The following is a 19853-nucleotide window of genomic DNA, read 5'->3' as shown; positions in this document are numbered from 1 at the left end:
CAGCGACAGAAAAAAAGTAAAGGGGGAGGGCAATGTGAATAGAAGATGATCCGACACACACTCTCCCCTCACTTGAAGGTATTGTTCTTTTGAATTCCATCGACCTAGTAAGAACAACGCCCCCCCCCCCTCCTGCCCTTATAAAACCCTGGTGCCCGCTGAAGTGCTAGTAGCACGCTACGCCTCTCATTAACATGGAAATATTATTTGGTTGTGAGTCACCTTTATATAATGTGTTGATTGTGAGTCTTGACAATAGTTGTAGTTTGTGCCAAATTTTAAAGTATTTCTTGTGAAACTAAACCTAAAACATAAAATTTACTACACTAACATTATGACGAGATCATAATAGCTCAAATACTTAATCAAATACAGCGAACTTGGAAGTGCTGCATGAATACTACATGCACAAAGGCGAATCAGCAAGGGCGATTCCCCCCCCCCCTCATTCTTTCTCTCTCTCTCTCTCTCTCTCTCTCTCTCTCTCTCTCTCTCTCTCTCTCTCTCGATCTAGCTCTCTAGTCCACAGAATAGTCTGGAGAGTATTGCTCTACCAGGGTTAGGAAGTGTTGAAGCATAATTTAGACCATTTGGAAGCAGTTTTCTAAATTCCGGGAGCTATTGTAAACATTGAATTGAATCTCTGCCCATCTATGCCTATATATTTCTTAATATAATTCTTCTTCAATGTATGCGGGGGGGGGGGGGGAGCAAGGAAAATGTGTGATTGTTCTTTGATCTTGATTATTAAAAACTTAAATTAATCAAAATATCTTTTTTGAATACTGTAATTAAGTTTGCATTCTAATGAATTTTAAATCTAAACAAACTACACGTGCTATATTTACCCTTTTTCTTCTTTTTTCCCCCAACATTTCGGGGGCATGGGTCCCTTTTCCCACGGGATCGATGCCCCTGCCTTCCAATGACTACATTTCAAACGCATTTCAAATAGATAATATTTCTGCACCCCACAGGCGAAATCGAATCGGGTGTATTTCACTTCCATTATCACACTAAGTGCCTTGTCCAATAATTGCTCAAACATTACTGTTTTAGTGAGGTTAAAGTCAAGTGCGTACATGATTTTAGTTTTCCGTTTTCTTCTATAGCCATGATCATGATCCCTTTGGTTGTTTCATCTGATAAAGAAATGTTCTGACCGCAAAGAGGTACTTTCGATTGATCACTAGCTCATTTAACTGATATCGCACCGACCACTAACTGAACTTGACCATGCTCACTGTCTTACAAATAATATCCTTCTGACCTGGAAAATAGATTTTAGAAGAGAGAAGAGAAAACACGATCTTGACTACTTTGTATTTATCTGGTACGAAAACATCCTGACCACAAATCGAGTCTTTCATTTGACGACTCTCTCATTTTAACTGATATCGATCTGACCACTAATTGAATCTGGCCCTGCTCTATGTAATCTTCAGACAGAGGTTTAAACAGTTTAAAACAATGAAAAACTTTCCTGATTTTTACAAGCCATCATCTTGAATCTTGAATACTGTGTCGTTCTTCTGATACAGAAATGTCCTGACCACAAAGAGCGACTTTCGTTTGACCAGTACCGGTATTTCATTTTCCTATATCGCTTTAAGAACATCTGACTGAACTTAGCTATTCTTTCTGTCCTTCTTACTGAAAATGCCAAATGAAAACATCTTTCCTGCATGTTTTCTCCCGTCCATGATCTTGAATACTGTGTAGTTTATCCGATACAGAATTAATGTTCTGACCACAAATAGCGACTTTCGTTTGACCAGTATTTCACTTATCTGACTCATATATACCACTCACTGAACTGTGGCATGCTCTCTGTATTCCAAATAGCTTCCTAATGAAAAAAAAAAACGTACAAAAAAAGAAAAAGAAAACTTTCCTGTTTTCTGCTAGCCATGATATATTTTGTTAAAGTGACAGAGTGTTACCGCTGGCATGTGGTTTGACCGTCGTTTAACTTCAGTCCTCATGATAAACAAGGTTGAGAGTTCGAATCCTTGTCCGGTACTACAGCGTTCTCGGATGTGGCACTTAGATTTTAATTATGTTTGCATCCGTACAATTGTGTTTATTCAATATTTGATATTTTCGTAATAATTGTATGCATCATATTCTAATGATAAGAATGTAATAACTTAATCTCAAGTCCTTCTTTTCATTTTATGTATGTATTGCTCCGATGTACATTCAAACATGGACAATTTGTTTGACTAACATTGATAGAGAGGTGAAGCATTTACTCATGCATTTGCATTATATAAAATCATGAAAAGCAGCCGTATCCGGACACCTAACCCCTGGACAACCACCCCCAGATAACCACCCCAAGGATAACCACCATCTTGAACAACTACCCCCTAGGGCAACCACCGTCTCTAGGACGACTACCCCCGGGACAATTACCCTCTAGGATGATTACCTCCCCAGCTCACTATACCCTAGGACAACCTAAGTTATCCAGGGGGAAGTGTCCTAGAACCCAAGCAGAATATACATAATATAGATTTTGCGTAATTCAACCCTTTTATTCAAAGTAGTCTCTCTCGACCCTAGTGTAGTAACTTGGTACTTAGTAAGGGAAGGCATTCCTTGACTATTGAAGCGCCTTGATCACCCTGTTCTGCAGTATTGTGAACGATGTGTGTCTAATGTGTAGAGCTGTGGTCACGTACCCGTCGTGATGCGTCGGTTCCCAGGTTCGAAAACCCAAACCAAGGATATATTGCAGGGAGGGGATGGGGCACAGTTTCCCCTTAAACGTTTGTTTTCATGGGTTTGGTATTGGTTTAATAGGTGAATCTTCTACTGTGTTTACTTCACTGAAAATCTATATGTTTGTTTGTTAGCATCATACGAGGGATTGTAGCGACTAACCGAGAATATTTACGATTTTTATAAACTAAAATGTTACATTCTCATGCTTGATACGTGTAGAGCACACTAGAGCATACATTGGAATATGTAGCATGATGCTATTTCGTCTTCTTGGCAACTTTACAACATTTTCGGGAGACGATACCACTTGTTTCCTACTTTTATTTGAGGGGAACGTGCCCCCACAACCTTGACCCTCTATCATTTAACTGACATCAGATGAGCAAAAGATCTGGTGAAATTTATTCCGGTATCATTTATATTTGAACTTTAATGATTATCTAAATATATTTTTGGCAAAAATAACAGGAAGTTACACTCGGAAACCTGGCACCTTATTGTAGTTTAAAGCTATAGAAAGACAACACATGCCAATATGCTATATAAAAGCTTATCTCAAACAGCAATGTTACTTGGTTAGTCTTATCTGATTGTTTCCATTGGTAGATGTAACACTGTGGTATGCAAAGGGTGTAATCTATATCTCATAACGATAACCTTTAAGGTGCACAATTATTAATTGTCTCATTTAATTCATGACTTTCTTTAATGGATTATATTCGGAAGTTTCGCTGTATATCAACTTAATATATTCCATGACCAAGATGACTAGGTAAACAAACTTTTTGTTCACAATAATTTTAATGATACTGGTTGATGCCGGCAATTTCCTTTCTTCTACTTTGCTCATGCTTCTAATGTCTCTGTTATTCACCCCTTACGCTCCTCATCCTTAATCACAGTAGTTGTCCCAAGGAAGAAGGAGGAAGCACAGTGTCCCCCTTTCCTGGCCAAAAAAAGTCTTGTACACTCTTTTCAGCATGTGCCACACCACCCAGTTTCAAGACCCCCCTCTTTTCTTCTATGGTACTTTGGACAATGTGCCCCCCCCCCTCCCGAAAAACCCTGGATCCACCAAAAAACATTCCTTTATATACTTGCAAATATTTTTCCTTCTCATTCACAGTTATGTTTGAATAACAAAACAACAAAAAACAAAAACAAAAAGCACTCATGCACTTGCTTCCACAACAAAACAAAAATAAAGTTCTAGATTTAGTTCAGTATCTTCATTCATATAATTATTTCTATTTAAAGATTCAAAGATTTCAAATTTATTCATGTTTCCAACAAAACATTACAAATCAATTATAAGCATTTCAAACAAATTTAAGAAATACATGTTGGAAACAGAGGGGTCCACTAAAAAGCAATGCTTGTACAAATGTGAACACCTCAAATGAAACTTAGGAATAATGAGTAATTACATTAACTAATTTGTAACTACAAAAAAAAAACACTTTCCACGATTAAGGAAGATTTAATAGCAAAATTTGGTGTCATCTTATTAATTTCCAATTGCTCGAAACCCATTCTTTAAAACTCTTGACAAGATTTTAGAGCTCCTTCAGTGTCAACAGTTATGATGTACTTTACAGATATTTCTGAGAAATAAACGTTAATCTTAATATGTTTGTGTAACTACCTGAATGAACTAGTGATTAAAATTAATCTCATTCCTTCCATTGATCTCTTTTCTCAACAGAAATCCTTTAGTACCAAACCAAATCTCAATCATATCTAAGTAGAGAGCTGGTGGCGTTACTTTTAATAAATGTAATGCCTTTGAAGTAATCCTTCCACTTTTCTAGTCAAATATCTAAAATCGTTTATCCACTTCATCATTCATTCTCCATATATAAGTCTTTTCATCCACATAATCTTCTGTACACGATTGAATAGTTTAAAATCTACCATTCTAAGTCCTTCTTTATCATTAAGTGATAAAGAAGGACTGGCCTTGGTGGAAATCAATCGGTTGAAGAAGAAAAAAAGCGGGTTTCGTGAGCATGGTCATGTCGCTAGAGGGGGTTGTCGAAACATTTGTTCACCGTTTTGTTAAGTTTACAAATCCTCCTTCGTAAGGTTGGATATACTGTATATAAATGGCTATTGCGTTTTGTTTTTTTAAATCATTTACCGGGAGTTTATTGATATGGATTTTAAAACTGTCGAACGACATACCTGGTGCAAATACTTTTTCAAAACTATACCAAAATTAAGGGCCGCAAAACGGCGAGTGGTAAAACTCGCCAAAGGCGCCAAGTTTAAGACTTCTCCAATTTTACAAGGCGCCGCGGCGCGCCGTTGTGAGTTTTAATGACTCGTCTTCTCATGTTAAACAATGCTCATCGATACTTTAACAAGTCGCCTTCTTAACTAAACAAGGAACCTTGGCGACATTTAACAAGTCACCTTCTCGACTAAACAAGGAACCTTGGCGACATTTAACAAGTCGCCTTCTTGTCTTATTGAAGGCGCCTCAGTGAGTTTTAACTATATGCCTTCTCACCTTCCTGGCCTTATACAATGCGCTTTGGCGAGGTAAAAAAAAATAATTTTGCGATTGAAATGATAAAAATGTACTCGTGTACCCTATTTCCTCTGACTTTTTGTATTTCTTAATTTGTTTAAACCTCTGACATTTTACCTGGGACTAGTATGCAAACAGTTTAATATACTATGTCCCTTTTGCAGCTGAATTAAATTCTGATTTTATGTCTTTATAAACGTGTTTTTAGGTATTATGCTATATTATTGTTCTATATCATAATATGTGTATCATTTTTTTAATTTCTTCTATGTTTATCATCTTTCAAGTGTAATGTTTTTTGTTTAATTGTACAGACAGGGTCCCTTGGAAGATTAATACTCTTTATTGAAAGGGTCACCCTGTATGTATGTATGATACTGAAATGAAATAATGAATGAATAAATAGACAAATAAACAAATAAATGAATAAAAAAAATCAATCGATCAACCAATCTAGGTGAAAGCTCTTTAATCTTTGTTAACATATTTATGAAAGCCTCACCATGAACTTTGTCAAGTCATGCAGTTATTTAAATTTCTATAAATAGTTTCATTTTCTGTCGTGGGGAGTGGTGTCCATTTAAACCGAATTATTTATTTCTTTGGGGGTGGGGGGGCTATTACTCAGATGCAGGCTTGTGGCCCACTACCACTCACGTCATAACGCCCCTTTAAATAATACACCTTTCACTTGTTTACAATTTAACCTTGTCATGTGCATAAAAGCATTGTCGACCATGTTGCCAATATAATAGTAATCAGTTGCTGCTTGTATTGGAACCGATTTTCTCTTATAACTAAACATGCGCATGGAGTATGTAAAATAGCCATTATAATATTAAAATGCTCTCTTGCGAATATTGGAGGTGTCGAACTGTGAAAGAGGAGAAAGATTGAATAATTTAAGGATCAACCATGGCAAACGGGTAGCAGGTACGAACAAAAGAAGGGAGGAATACGAGGTAGGAGGTCGAACAACATCACCAACACGGTAGGAAGCGGATTAGCTATTATAGAAACATAAAACCCCATATAAAACAAAATCGATGGAAGCCCGTATTCTTTGAAAATGAAGCATTTGCCGTCACCCCATCCGCATTGCTATCATCAGGTTATTGCCTTCTATATATTGCTCCTAATTAGACTAGTCTTTCATTAAACGCTGCAAGACAACAATTTCGACGTCAACCGGGCCATGGATCACTTTCCAAACAGATATCACGTGTCTAATCGATGATGACATATGCCAATTACCATTTTGATGTCGCTAGGTGTATCTCTTTCAACAAATGGAATGTATAAGTTACGTTTGCGATAGGATACGATTTCACCCCACCCTCTTCCCCCCTCTATGCAAATAATGAATGCGTCCATGGCATGCCCATTCTCTCTAATCATTGCTTTTGCCTTGATTATCGAACCGTGACAAGAAAGGCTGGCTCCGGTGTGACGTCTTCAGTGAAAAATGGCTTGAACAGTGAACAGAGTAAAGGGCAATAGACACACTGGATTATCGTGTTAACTGTCAGTAGGCTATCTATACTCATCAGTTACCGCCAGGAGTTGCGGCGTGTTTCCTATACCTGACCCTGGACATAATATCAGAAGTACTGTTGCTACCAAGGAGGTGTTTTGACGGAAGTGTGACTACTTCTTTTGCCGGAGTTTCTTCAAGATCTTTGGGAGCTTTGGATTTTTATAAAAGTTGATTACTTCTTCTCTTTGCTACGATGCCTCGGTTAACGACTGCAAGTCGCAAGGAAAAGGTGACAGATGTTTTCAAGATGAAGCATACCATTGGCAGGTAAAAAGCATCACTGAAACAAACATATTTACTGCTATTTTTATTGAGCTACTATGGGGTGTTTGAAAACTGGATAAAAGGCAATAATATGCCTTTCTTATCTGATACAGCACGAATTTACATTATCCTTTTTTGAAAATGCCTTTCCTGTAAGGCAGCTGATCGGTTGGTAAAAATATATAGGCCTACTTCCATTATAATGTTCATGCAACTACAATACATATTTGTGTGAGATTTTCTTTCCCTTTTTGTGTCATTGTTTAATTTTATGTGTGTGATGATGATGATAGTGGTGATGGTGATGATGGTAACGGTGCTGATCGATGACGACGGTATAATGATGATGGGGTTGACGATGACGATGTTGTACTGCAGTTTATTTTCGCATAATTTTGATTTTTCTATAAATGTATATGATTCGGATAACATAATTGGAAAACTTGTCCACAACTCTCTTATTGACTCATAATTTAGGATCATCGTATATAACCCCCTTTATCATCACCACCACCACAATCATCATTATCGTCGTCATCATGCATCATCATCATTATCATCATCATCATCATCATCGTCGTCGTCATCATCATCGTCATCATTATCGTCATCATCATCTTCATTATCCCCACCGTTACCACCTCTTTCCCCATCATCTCAACGTCTTTATCATTGTCATCATGATCGTTGTCTTCGTCATCACCGCCATTATCATCACCACCATTATCATCACCACCATCAGTATATGCTCCAATGCTATCTTTAGCGGTACATGTATATGGATAGACACTTCGAGATAATTAAGTGCCATGATTTTATCGAGCTCCCACTGTTTATTACAACGCGCTTCGCTTGGTGTTCATCAAAGCATACTTCATACATAATTACGATCGATTTATAAAATGAGATAATTAATATCATCTTGAGAAATTACGGGTACACACGGAATTGCATCTAATTTTAATTCAACCAATCGTACCAGCTTGTGTTTCGTATGCACAAGGGGGTAATTATGTTCTTCAATTTCTCTTAAGATTACGTAATTATCCTGGTACTATACGGCTACAACGTACCAGTGCAATTATGTAATTAGCCTTTGGATATGCTGGAACTTCATACTTGCAAATTCATCCTTGCATATTCATCATATGTGATGACAAGCATTAAACATTGATGTCTTGGCTAATGTCTTGTAAAATGATTTTATATCGCGTTAAAATTGATGATATACCAGTGAAAATACGATGATATCTTAAAAATACAGCGATCGTTTTATATTACATTTCATATCTTCGTGACGGTCTAGTACCAGGCTCCCTCTAAAAACTAAATGTTGAATCACCATTATAGAAGGCCGAGAAGTGACCACTTTTTTTCATCAAAATGTTTGATTAATAAGGCATCATAAATTCATCCTTTATAGTGTTGAATTCGGCATGTTTAGAACATGATTCTACTGTTTTGTAAAAGTGCTCAATACTCTGCCCTTTTAAATGGTAATTTAACACTTTAGCTTTTAAGAATTGTTAAGAGTTCTGATTCTTTCAGGGCCCTCCATTGTCATGAATGTTATGCTTATTCCCCTATTTTTGTGCTTGCTTGCTTGCTTATTAGAGATAGTTTTTATGAATGGAAAAAAAAAAATCCCCTTTAAAAAAAACTTTGTATTAATCAATCTTTTCCTAATTGTTTCCACCTGATGTGTATTTAGGTGACTTAACTTTATCTTTAAAGGCAGGGCAAACTAAGTTGGAATCAAACTTAATGGTTTAATTTTGGAATTTCTTCTTATTTACTCCTCCAGATCTGAATATTCTATATGGTTTTAGAGATTATATTCAACATTTGTCATTGAGAATGAACATTAATTTGTTATCTATATTTCAAGACTTAACTTTGATTTATCATCTAATAATTTCAGGGATTGTTGTTCACAAAATCTACTGTAATTAACTTTACGGTATGACATATGCCAATACAAATATTTATATACAAATTTGACAACATTTCTATATTTGTAACTTCATGGATAATTCCTCAGCTTCATGTTATCTGGCGCCATCTGTATTGGATAACTATGTATGTCATCTGCTGGAAATAAATCATAATAATAATGTGGGTTTTTTTTACATTAGACGCACAGATTTTGATTTACTTGATATTTTCGGTAGGTAACGATATAATTTATCTTTCCATGCATGTATGAATGCATGATTGAAAGGAAGAACGTTATTAAATTTGACTGAAACACAGTAGATGTGCTGTGTTGAAATTACAAGCATACAAATGTGTGTATGTTAAAGGACACAACTTAGATACCGAAGGTTGAGACACTTTTTCAAAATATGTAACAAACAGAAAGTTTCTTTCTCTTTGACCATTCATCATAATTATTAGCAGTCAGTTGGGTGGGGGGGGGGTCAGTCTCCCTTATCCATGCCGCACCACTACATTTAGTGCATTAAGGGTGATATAACGTGTTTTTAAATGAATTATTACTGGTGTTTGTCTGCCCGTTTACAGCGTGCCAATCTTGTGTGTACATCTTGTTTACTTCAGTTTGTTTTGTTCTGATTATGTGATGTATTCAGTTTTATTGTACTGAGTATACTTTCGGAAATACGCCTGACAAGTTTTTAGCAAAATTTTTAGTAGTTTCCATTTTCTTTAATCACATACGTCGGTACAAATTGTGTATATTCCACATTGAATAATATCATTGTCATTTTTCTACGATTTAGAAAAAGTATAAATTGAACCATTGAACCATCATTTCCCAGTGAGAGGAAAGGTGCTTAGAGAGTGACCCTCAAGTAATTTCCATAAAATGTACCACGTGCTCTATTTGTAGCCTTACGTTGGCTGGTAGGGGGGGGGCGGCAATAAATATGGGTACCCTTCATTTTTTCACCACTCCCTCTAATTTAGGGCAACTCTGCACGCTAGGATTGGTGGTGACGTAGGTGCCCCCTATTTAGACCCGCTACCACTGGCGGATCTGGGAAGGGGGGTACGGGGGCACGTGGCCACTGCAGAACTCAATTAGACATGCATTTTATTACTTAAACAATGTCAGTTTGCCCTTGAATTGTGTCCCTAATCGTGTCTCTCCGTCAACATTTTCACAACAAAGAGCTTCAGAGCATGCCATACTCAAGTTCCTCATGTTTACCCCCACAAAATTTTGGAGTAAAAAATGACCCAGACCATACAGATGAGAGACCCCTCCCTGTTTTCGCATGCTATAAATACTACTTGTGCCCCCCCCCCTTCAGCAAGAAAATCCTGGATCCGCCACTTTGAACAATGTCATCTGCTTTCCCTCCCACTCCCAGTCTTAAAATAAATCGGCGCCCCTGTTTCCTAGGTACTTACAGGAAAAGGCAATTAAAAAATTAAGGAGTAAGAAGGGAGCGTGGGAGTTAAATGGATGGAGGTGATGTATAGATAGATAGATACAGATGGAGAATATATAGGTACCTGGTAAATTATACAGTACCTTTCATGTAGTGAGCTGTAAGCCCATTAGAAAAGCTAGGTTAATAATTATCAAAAATGTAAACAAACCAAAACAAGCAAACAAAGAATTCATCGCTCCATTTGTGATATCTGCCTCATACGTATAAAAAACAATGAAATAATTTAAGCAGGGGAATACATAAATGAGTTTTATATTTAAAGTCATTTAGAGTATATTTCTATATAAATAGATAATCCATAAGGAATATATCCATTCATGTTTAGTGATTTGTACTTGGAAATTAAAATAACGATCAGATTTCAAAGTCAGAATCAACAGTTGAAATGACGAGAGAGAGAGAGAGAGAGAAAAAAACGCAATGTATATAAGCCTTTCTTACTCTATAAATGGTAAAAGATTCAATATATAGCATTAGTTTTACGTAATCTTTGACATCAAACAAGTTCGACGTGTATGGATGAAAGAAACTCACTTTGATAAATACTCTAAACATGTAAATATAAATCGGTGGTATTATGAAAAACCACTAGATTATTCCTAACAAATATCTTTTTTCCCACGCCCTCATTTGTTTATAAATCTACTCGGCTAATTGGACTAATCTACTATTTGTATTGGGTAAAAAATTGAAATATATAATTTAGTATTTTTAAATGTAAAATATGATCAAAGTAAATTGAACATTTTGAAATACAAATTGATAAAGCATCTATTTATTAATCAGATAATTTTATCGGAAAAAGGGTAGTTTTGTCCTTGCATCTCAACGGAAATATCAAAATGACCTACATGAAAAATAGACGCGTCCTTTTCCCTCTTCCTCAACACGCGTCTATAGCGACGCAGCAGTGCGGATGCATGCCCACCGTACCGCTGAAAGATTGAGCTCAGCTAGCTACACCTTGTATGCAATGTTCTGATTTCAGTAGCTATTTGTAACAGCCGGTAGGTTTTGCGAGGAAACATAGCTGCTGGATTGGATAAATTTACCAAATACTATACTGTAATAGGAAAGTGGAGGTTTAACCGAGCTTCATTCCAAGAGAGTCTTGGATTAATCATAATTAGTTGTTCTTTGAAGCGAGCTTGATCCAAATATCACAGCCACCATGCCCCTCTTCACGAAAAGGCGAAAAGAAAAGGTGTCGGATATTTACGATTTGAAGCACACGATTGGAACGTAAGTATCGCAAATCATAATCATATGCACTATTGCATTGACGATTGAACGGGTGTGTTCAATATTTGTACAGACAATGTATTCTACTCGGTATTTGAACACCACTCTGTGATTTCATCTCCTTAGCCGTGATGTTTTTGCGATGCCAGATTGCTTTATCTTGTACTTAGCGAAGCGTGCAGAAGACTTGTCTGTATTCTGTAAACTGATTACAACGTATATTTTCATTTTTTATTGAACTGTTGAGATTTGCTAAAGACATGTATGTTTTTGAACAAAAAATGATATTCATTTATTAGTTTGATGTTCAGTGCACTTGAAAGGGATGATGGTAGTGATGATAATGCATGATGGTGATGGTGAATTGGTGATGATGTTGATAACCATGGTGATGATGATGGTGATGAAAACTTGGTGATGATGATGATGCTGATAATGATGACGATGATGACGATGATGATGATGGTGATGATGATGATGTTGCTAATGATGGTGATGATGATCATGTTGATAACCATGGTGATGATGATGCTGATAATGATGGTGATGATGATGTTGATAAGGATGGTGATGGTGATGGTGATGATGATGTTGATAATGATGGTGATGATATTGATAATGATGGTGATGATGATGATGATAACGATGCTAGTGGTGGTGAGGGTGGTGATGATGATTATGAAGATGGCGACTAGATTTAAGGGCTTGTTTACACATATAAATGCAAATGTTCTGCACTTTACAAGTGTGCATTTTGTGTCGATTCATATTTTAGTAATACACACATAATATATATACGGCTGTAGATAGGCCTACTATACATGTATATGTAGTGCAAAGAATTGACAACCAGAAATAGTGTGTAGTGCTGTAGTCCCACTGCTTATAATATGATGTGGGCATTTTAGGTAATATGAGACATACAATACCAGCATGTCTATTCATGAAAAAAAAAATGCAGGAAATATATGGTTACAAAAGCTATACATGTTAATGGGATACAGTATACACACTTTCAAGTTCTAAAGCATTCATGATTGATGACCATTGCAAGTAAACTTGGACCTAAAATGTATTATTCCATTCATGTAATGCGAATGCCTATACATGTATGTTTAAAATCTTAAAATCCATCCTATTTATAAGTAGTGTTGGCTATTAGCTTGACAGTAACTTATCAGTTAAAACATTTCTTGAATAATTGAACTGTTAGGCCAAAGGAAATAATGCTACGGCAGTGCGATTGTCCGAAGCAATATAGTGATACCGTTGGGAGTTGAGGGCACATAAATCTCACAAACATGGTTTTGAAAGTAGTTGAATTGTTTCTTATGTTATAGAATGGAAGAAATGCATCCATGAGAATTTGAATTATATCAATGTTCAATATTTATTTTTAAAAAGGGATTTTTTTCTTTCTATTTTTCTAAAATAAATCTATTATTACTGAGGTATAAATAGCTAAATAAAATGATCTAAAATCATAGTTATCTTTCTCAATTATTTCTCAATATTTTTATTTTGGAGGGCTTCCATGAGACTAAATACATATCCAGAATATGCTGCTTTTCACGATCTTCTAAGATCCATGTAGAATACAAGTACTAATCATTTATAATGAAAACTTTCAAATTCCATTACCATTGCCCTCACCATGGTGTAGGTACATGCATTTCACACTCTTGTTTATAAGAATAATTCACTTGTGAAAAACAAGAGGTGAAGTTTTTTGGTCGAAAATTGAAAACAAATGATACTCAATGTAATGTAGGCTATATACATGTAAATGCACAGGTGTTATGTTAATTGTAATTGGGGAGAGGGGGGGGGGGGAAGTATTTTGTAATTCATAAACAAGCATACAAGCTGCAGTGCTTAATGCAAACATGTCTGTACAGGTTAGCCTTTTATAGATGACTATCTAAACTCTAGCTACATGTACTAATATTTGCTTACATTACAAGCAAAACTTCACAACAAACCAAACAAAAACACTGCATTTCAAATGGAATTTGAAATATTTCTGGGGCATTCCTGAGTTAATGCTGTTGGATTGTACAATACATGTAAGAATTGAGTTCACAGGTTTAATTGAATCTACTTCTAGATTATATGAATTTAACTTCAAAGTTTTAAATTTCAGTGAGCCTTTTATGAGGTTCAAAAAATGGAAGTATTTTGTGGAAGGCACTGTGTAGGTCCTACATTTCCGTAGACCAAATAAAAGCTACATAATTACAATCCAGACGCTTTTTATTCAAGATAGGTACTATTATTCAAATGTAAGTGCCCTGTAAAATATGGTGATGTTTCATCTGTATAATACAATGCAGATCGGTGCAATTGAATTAAGATTTACAAATACTACAACAATTGTACAAGTATAGCTCATAAATCTGTAGCAATCAAAATATGTCAGAAGAGAACATTTATTGGCAGTCATCAACCCTTTGTCTTTCTTTGCCTTTCTGCATAGTTGCTTGTTTGCCACTCCAGCATTTTTGCATGAAACAATAGGCACCGATTGACTTTGTGCAACACAATGGCTTTGCAAAATTACCAATTTCTGGTTTTGATCAGCTCCATGAATATACTTTTAACACCAGTAGAGATAAATCCTGCACTGAAAACAGTCAGATAGTAGTAGTGCCTTTTTTATTTAATACAACATGGTACAGAGAGATTATTTGTGTGGCATATAAAGAATTAATTCTCATATGATTCAGGCACGAATAGTCAATTTTGACCGAATTGTCTTAAAACATAGTCTACACGTACCAACAACATTATGAATTTACTACAACTTTTATGATATACATGTATTGGATATCATTTTGCAGATTGCTTTTCATGCATTCTTTAAAAATGTATTATGAATGAGATATTTGCTAGCTACTGCACACCTGTACATGCATGAAATAGAATTAAATAAATTAATTAATGAAAGCAGGCCTTCAATTTTTAAATTTTGTATAGATATTTGAGAAAAAATGACTGATATGTCATACACTTTTATTCTTTTTTTAGTTGAGCATGAAAAAACATGAAAACTTGATCATGCGACGACACTGCTCTAACTTATGAAGAAAAGAAAAAAAATCAGCTTTTTAGAACAGAATCTCTCTCTGTGTGGTAAACAGCTGGCAAAAAGCCTAGTATGCGTACATACATACACAAAAATTATATTGTGTGCACTACTACTCTACAAGGGGTTTTGATAAGGTCATGGAGGTCAATGATTTTGAGTTGTTTGTAATACCAAGATGTTTACAAATAGCATTTAGTGCCTTTTGTATTCCGTTTTTTCTTCTTTTGGATGCATGAATACACATATTTGTATACAACTCTGCAAATGCACAATCGATCAGTGTCTGTTATTTGACCTGATTAAGTAAATTGTAAATACATTTTTTTTCTTCCCCCTCTGAAGTGCATGCAAATTATTGATTTGTAAATGTTCAATGTATTCACAAATGAAAGATGGATATGTGTAGAAGTGTATAGGTAGTGCGAGTAGTCCAGAGTTGTTTTAAGGTTGATGATATATCATTTCAAGAGGAAAGTGTTGTACAAATAATGAACGCATACGTGATGTATTGTGAATGTGTTCAAGTGAATAGCAGGTTATGATGAATGGCAATTCAAGATGATGATGATGACGAAAAAGAAATAATATCTTAGGCACAGTAGGACCTCGCAGGCTCCTCCGATAAAGTCATTATTATTATTTTCACATTTGCTGAAATGGGTTTTGAGGCATATACTTTGAAGTGTTTTTGTGTGGATGCAAGTATTTTACACAGATCGTAGCAAAGTTGATATCGTTTGTACAGTACATTCACAGTGCTATAGGTTAATTATTTCTCTGAATGTACATCCAGGTCAATCCCAGGCAGTACTAGGTCCTGTGGAATGCAGACTATGGTCAAGTAGTCAACATCTAATTTTCTCTTCATTACTATTGTGACTCATTGCTTACTGCTGGCTGTATTCACATTGTTGAGTTTAACCCTGTGATGGAGTAATGTAGCCAGTGATTTCTTTTCTCTATTACTACATGACTCATTGCTTAGCTGTGTTCACACTTTTTAATGTACCCTATGGTTGTGTAATGTGAATGAGGAATTTTCTCTTTGTTACATCATATCCCTTACAACTACATATATACATTTCTGAATTTGCTCCCTGCTTCTTGTTGACTACCGCATTCTCTCATTCCTATCGGCTTGTACATGATCCAACCTGTTCCAGAAAGCATTTAGGTTACCGGTAAACCTGATGTAACAAAACCCTGTATTCTGTATTCACACTGGACAGTTATGATGTTTTCTTCCTTTCTATTGTGAGCCTAATTGCTTTAATACTGCTTTTGTATTCACGTTTGTAATTTAGTTTAACCCCACAGTGAGATGGTTTGAACATGGACCTTCTGCCATAACATACCAAAACCAAATTTTTGCTTCTGCCTTTTCGCAAGAGAAAAATCAATACCATTGACAATAATATTGCTCATTAAACATTTATTGCTATTAGTGTGAATGACACCACATGTATTCTTTCAGATGTATATACAGTGAGCAAAACATTCCATTCTCCATCTGACAAAGGTGATGTTGCTGGCGGCGTTGTGGAGGCAATTCATGCAATTGGCATGTGTGCCGAGCTGCTGACGAGCAATGCATTTCACATCTCGGTTCGATAACAAACACGAATGAAAGGCAATACACTGTCACCATCCTGTAACATCCATCTGTATCGTTGGACGGGTACGGGATCGGATGGCTTTTACCATCCCCCTTCCCCGGCTGATCCAAATGACAGATCCTGTGACCTTAGATTGTTAACTCCCTTGTTATCACAAGCTGAACAAGCCATTGAATTTGTGCAGGGTATTCAGGCATTAGTATTGACAGGGTTACATTCTGGGGGTAGTTAATTTTAGTTTAATTTTTTAGCCTTAAAAATGATGTTATGACAAGTTAAAATAAATGTATGTGCATACCATTGTGGCATTTAATAGCATTGGCAGGGTTAAGCTCTGAAGTACATGCAATGGCTTAGATAGGTAACACACATTAAATTTGTAGCACCCTTATGGAAACAGGCTTGTTTTTATCTCTTAAAATATTATTCATTTTTCCTGAATTTTATCTCCCACCCTATATGCTGTTGGTACAGTATATGCTAATTGTACATTGATTAAACTGTGTTTTAAAAAGCGCACTGCTATCTGATATAAGAATTATGCATCTGGTCATGGATGTCTACCGCAGCAAGAGGAAAATATACGAGACTGTGCAACATTACACTCTACGTATATGAAAGTCTTGTACCTACAAGATAACTAGGTCACAGGCAGGCATCGTACTGTGACTCAAGTCTGTACCTACAATTGTTTGCGAAATGTACTTGCATTTATTTTGCCCTTTTCATTTTGATGCAGGCATGATTTAGGTTTTGGGGATGATCGATGTATTTTCCAAAAAGCAATTTTTTGTTGTTGAATTGTGAACACTGTCAAAATGTTCTGTGCTTCTCATTTTTCACGCGTAGATTGTTCGAACTGCAGCCCTATATTCAATTTAAAGTCGCACAGAAGGCTGTAATGTGACAAACGACTGACTTTTATAAGTATTTTATTTGATCTTGGAAATGTGCGATTCCAGGACTGTATATGCTTCAGTTTGTTGTAGATAGTACCTCACGACCCAATTCCTGGTCCGAAGTAAAATTCAAGAAAATCAAAGACACTGCTTTGATAACGATTAAGACTAGTTATGGTCATGCGATTGCATTGCAAATGAAATGTTGTGTAATCGATCAGAAAAGGTTAATCATTTAGCATATAAGTATTGGTGTGTACTGCAAGGTTCTGGAATCATCAAAATGATAAGAAATTTGGCCCAGTCTTGGTAAAGTTACAAGCACTGTACACAGAAAGATGTATATGGGACTACGGGACACGTGCGCGACACATGTGCGATATCTATCAGGTCCAAATAGATATAATAATTTACCAAATATATCAATTACATGTAGTAGGCAGTTTAACGGCAAAATTTGTATCATCATATATTAGTCAAAACATATTCTTTCACATGATTGGTAATAAGAGCTTCCATTTCATTTTTTGAGAGGGGGGCGTTTCCAAAACTGACCTTTACCTTTAAGATCTTGAATAATGCATTTTATCCAGTGCACATGACAAACATACATTAACCATTCAATCTGAATTGTTCTGATCCATTTCTTGACTATGGAGAACTAGATTCTCTATTGCCTGTAACTGATTAAATCCTATAGAATACTTTAACATGACCTAATTTTTCAATATTATGCACTTGCTGGATGTGTTTTCATATTCTTTGATAGTATCCTTCGTCCTAAATGTTATTGAGAATCACATGTCATTGGAGAGATGGAGACAAAGAGGGGAGTAATGGAAGAGATGGGGGAAGAGATGGGGTAAGAGAGGGAGAGAGCAAGAGAGAGGAGAGAAAGAGAAGGATAGAGAGAAAGAGAGATAGAGGGATGAGAGAGAGAACGAGAAAGAGAAAGATGGAGAGAGAGAAGGAGAAAGAGAGAGAGAGAGAGAGAGGAAGGATAAGTAGGATGGAGAGGAAAATATGCAAATCGAAAGGTTGAGCTCTGTAAGGATCACTGTTAAATAAATAGAGGAACTTGAAATCTACAACATCACAGAAAATTTGAATGTAACACACTAATCAACAAGCAAGGCGTCTCTGCACATTCCACCTGTCAATCAGACAGTGAATTTTGTCCAGATGCATTTGAATTTAATTTACAGCAAATGAATTTTGTGAAATGTACACTCCATTGGTAAATAGGAAAGAATCCAGGTCACAGTGTACTTTTCACATGACTCTAGCTCCCCCAAGAAATGAGAAGGAAAGGACAATTTGCAAGAGCCCAAACTTACTTTAGACACCCCCCCCCCCTACCGGATCTTCTTTCAATACTACCTAGTACTTCTGGGGTTGGGTTGTTGGTAGTGTACTACTGTAGATAAATTATCCTCAAATTTTACGAACAAGTCAAGTCATTAAATTTATTTATGGCCGTCATATTTTTCAAATCTTGAGATGAAGTTGATAATTTTATTGAAATAGAAGCTTACATACATGTACATACATGTAGAAGCATGAACATTGGACTTGACAGTTGAAAATGGCCCTTGTGTTTATATACCGGTAGTGTAGATTATAGATCATACATTTAAGAAGAACAAAGGTCACTTGCAGGTGTGTTTTAGACTTATGCTTTATTTACATATATACAATCAATCTTTTTCACACAATTCATTGTAGACATGTAGCCGTACAAAAATCTTAAAAATATGAAGGATATGTTTCCAGTCTGAATATCGTATAAAGAAATATTGCATAAGGTAATGTATAGCAAAACACCTGTTTGAGCATCATTTCGAATGAAAACTTAATAAAGAATTGGGGTCCTATTTTAGTCGGAATCATACAAAATCGTTTAATTGGGGGGGGGGGGGGGGGCTTATCATGAACGCGCATCAATGATTAGCCAGCCGATATTTCAATTTACCTCTTCCGACAAAATTCGTTTCTTGATATGAAATTACTGTATATGATGTTCTTTTATAGTCTGTACCCTCCTTTTGCTTTATGACGATTTTTCAAGTGTTGTATAGATTTTTCTTTGATCTGATCAGGCTGCTAGTTATGTCAGCCTAGCTTAAAGGTTAAAAAGCTGTTCAAAACAGTGACACATTCATTTACACATAGACCTTCATACTTTGTCCGGAGCCAGCTAGAATCTGTTTAAAACTTACATGCATGAATGTCCTTCTGCCTCTCACCTCTCACCAGACAATAGGCCATATTTGTAATGCGATCAAATTTAATGCATAAATTATTTAATTCACCTGTTATGAATTATTGTATTTCATTAGTCAGAATGTGAATGGCAAACATTATAAGTTGTTAGGTAGGGCAAGGTAACAAGCCATAATATTTGTCCTACCTAGCAACAACTGATATTTGCATTCTGACTATTGAAAATTTCCGTTATTGAAATTATTTGTAACATTCAAGTGGAACAATTCGTATTGAGGCATATGCATTCAATTTGATTGCTT

General features: G+C 35.9%; 1 protein-coding gene across 2 annotated transcripts in view; it reads left to right on the top strand.

Annotated features, from left to right (window-relative positions):
• Nucleotides 1-6573: 6573 nt before the first annotated feature.
• LOC582789 (calcium/calmodulin-dependent protein kinase type 1D) overlaps nt 6574-19853 on the top strand; it is a 119609-nt gene continuing 106329 nt past the window's right edge. The window contains exons 1-2 of one of the 2 annotated variants that reach the window (XM_011669719.2): nt 6574-7067; nt 11627-11725. In XM_011669719.2, coding sequence (XP_011668021.2) covers nt 6994-7067; nt 11627-11725 — 173 coding nt within the window. In that variant the 5' untranslated portion in view covers nt 6574-6993. The remainder of the gene's footprint in view (nt 7068-11626; nt 11726-19853) is intronic. The other variant, XM_030972876.1, reaches the window with a different exon arrangement.

Source organism: Strongylocentrotus purpuratus, unplaced genomic scaffold, assembly GCF_000002235.5.
Source record: "Strongylocentrotus purpuratus isolate Spur 01 unplaced genomic scaffold, Spur_5.0 spur5_scaffold_6, whole genome shotgun sequence".
NCBI lineage: Eukaryota > Metazoa > Echinodermata > Echinoidea > Camarodonta > Strongylocentrotidae > Strongylocentrotus > Strongylocentrotus purpuratus.
The sequence above is the reverse complement of the archived record's forward strand: the minus strand, read 5'-3'. Positions and strand labels throughout refer to the sequence as shown.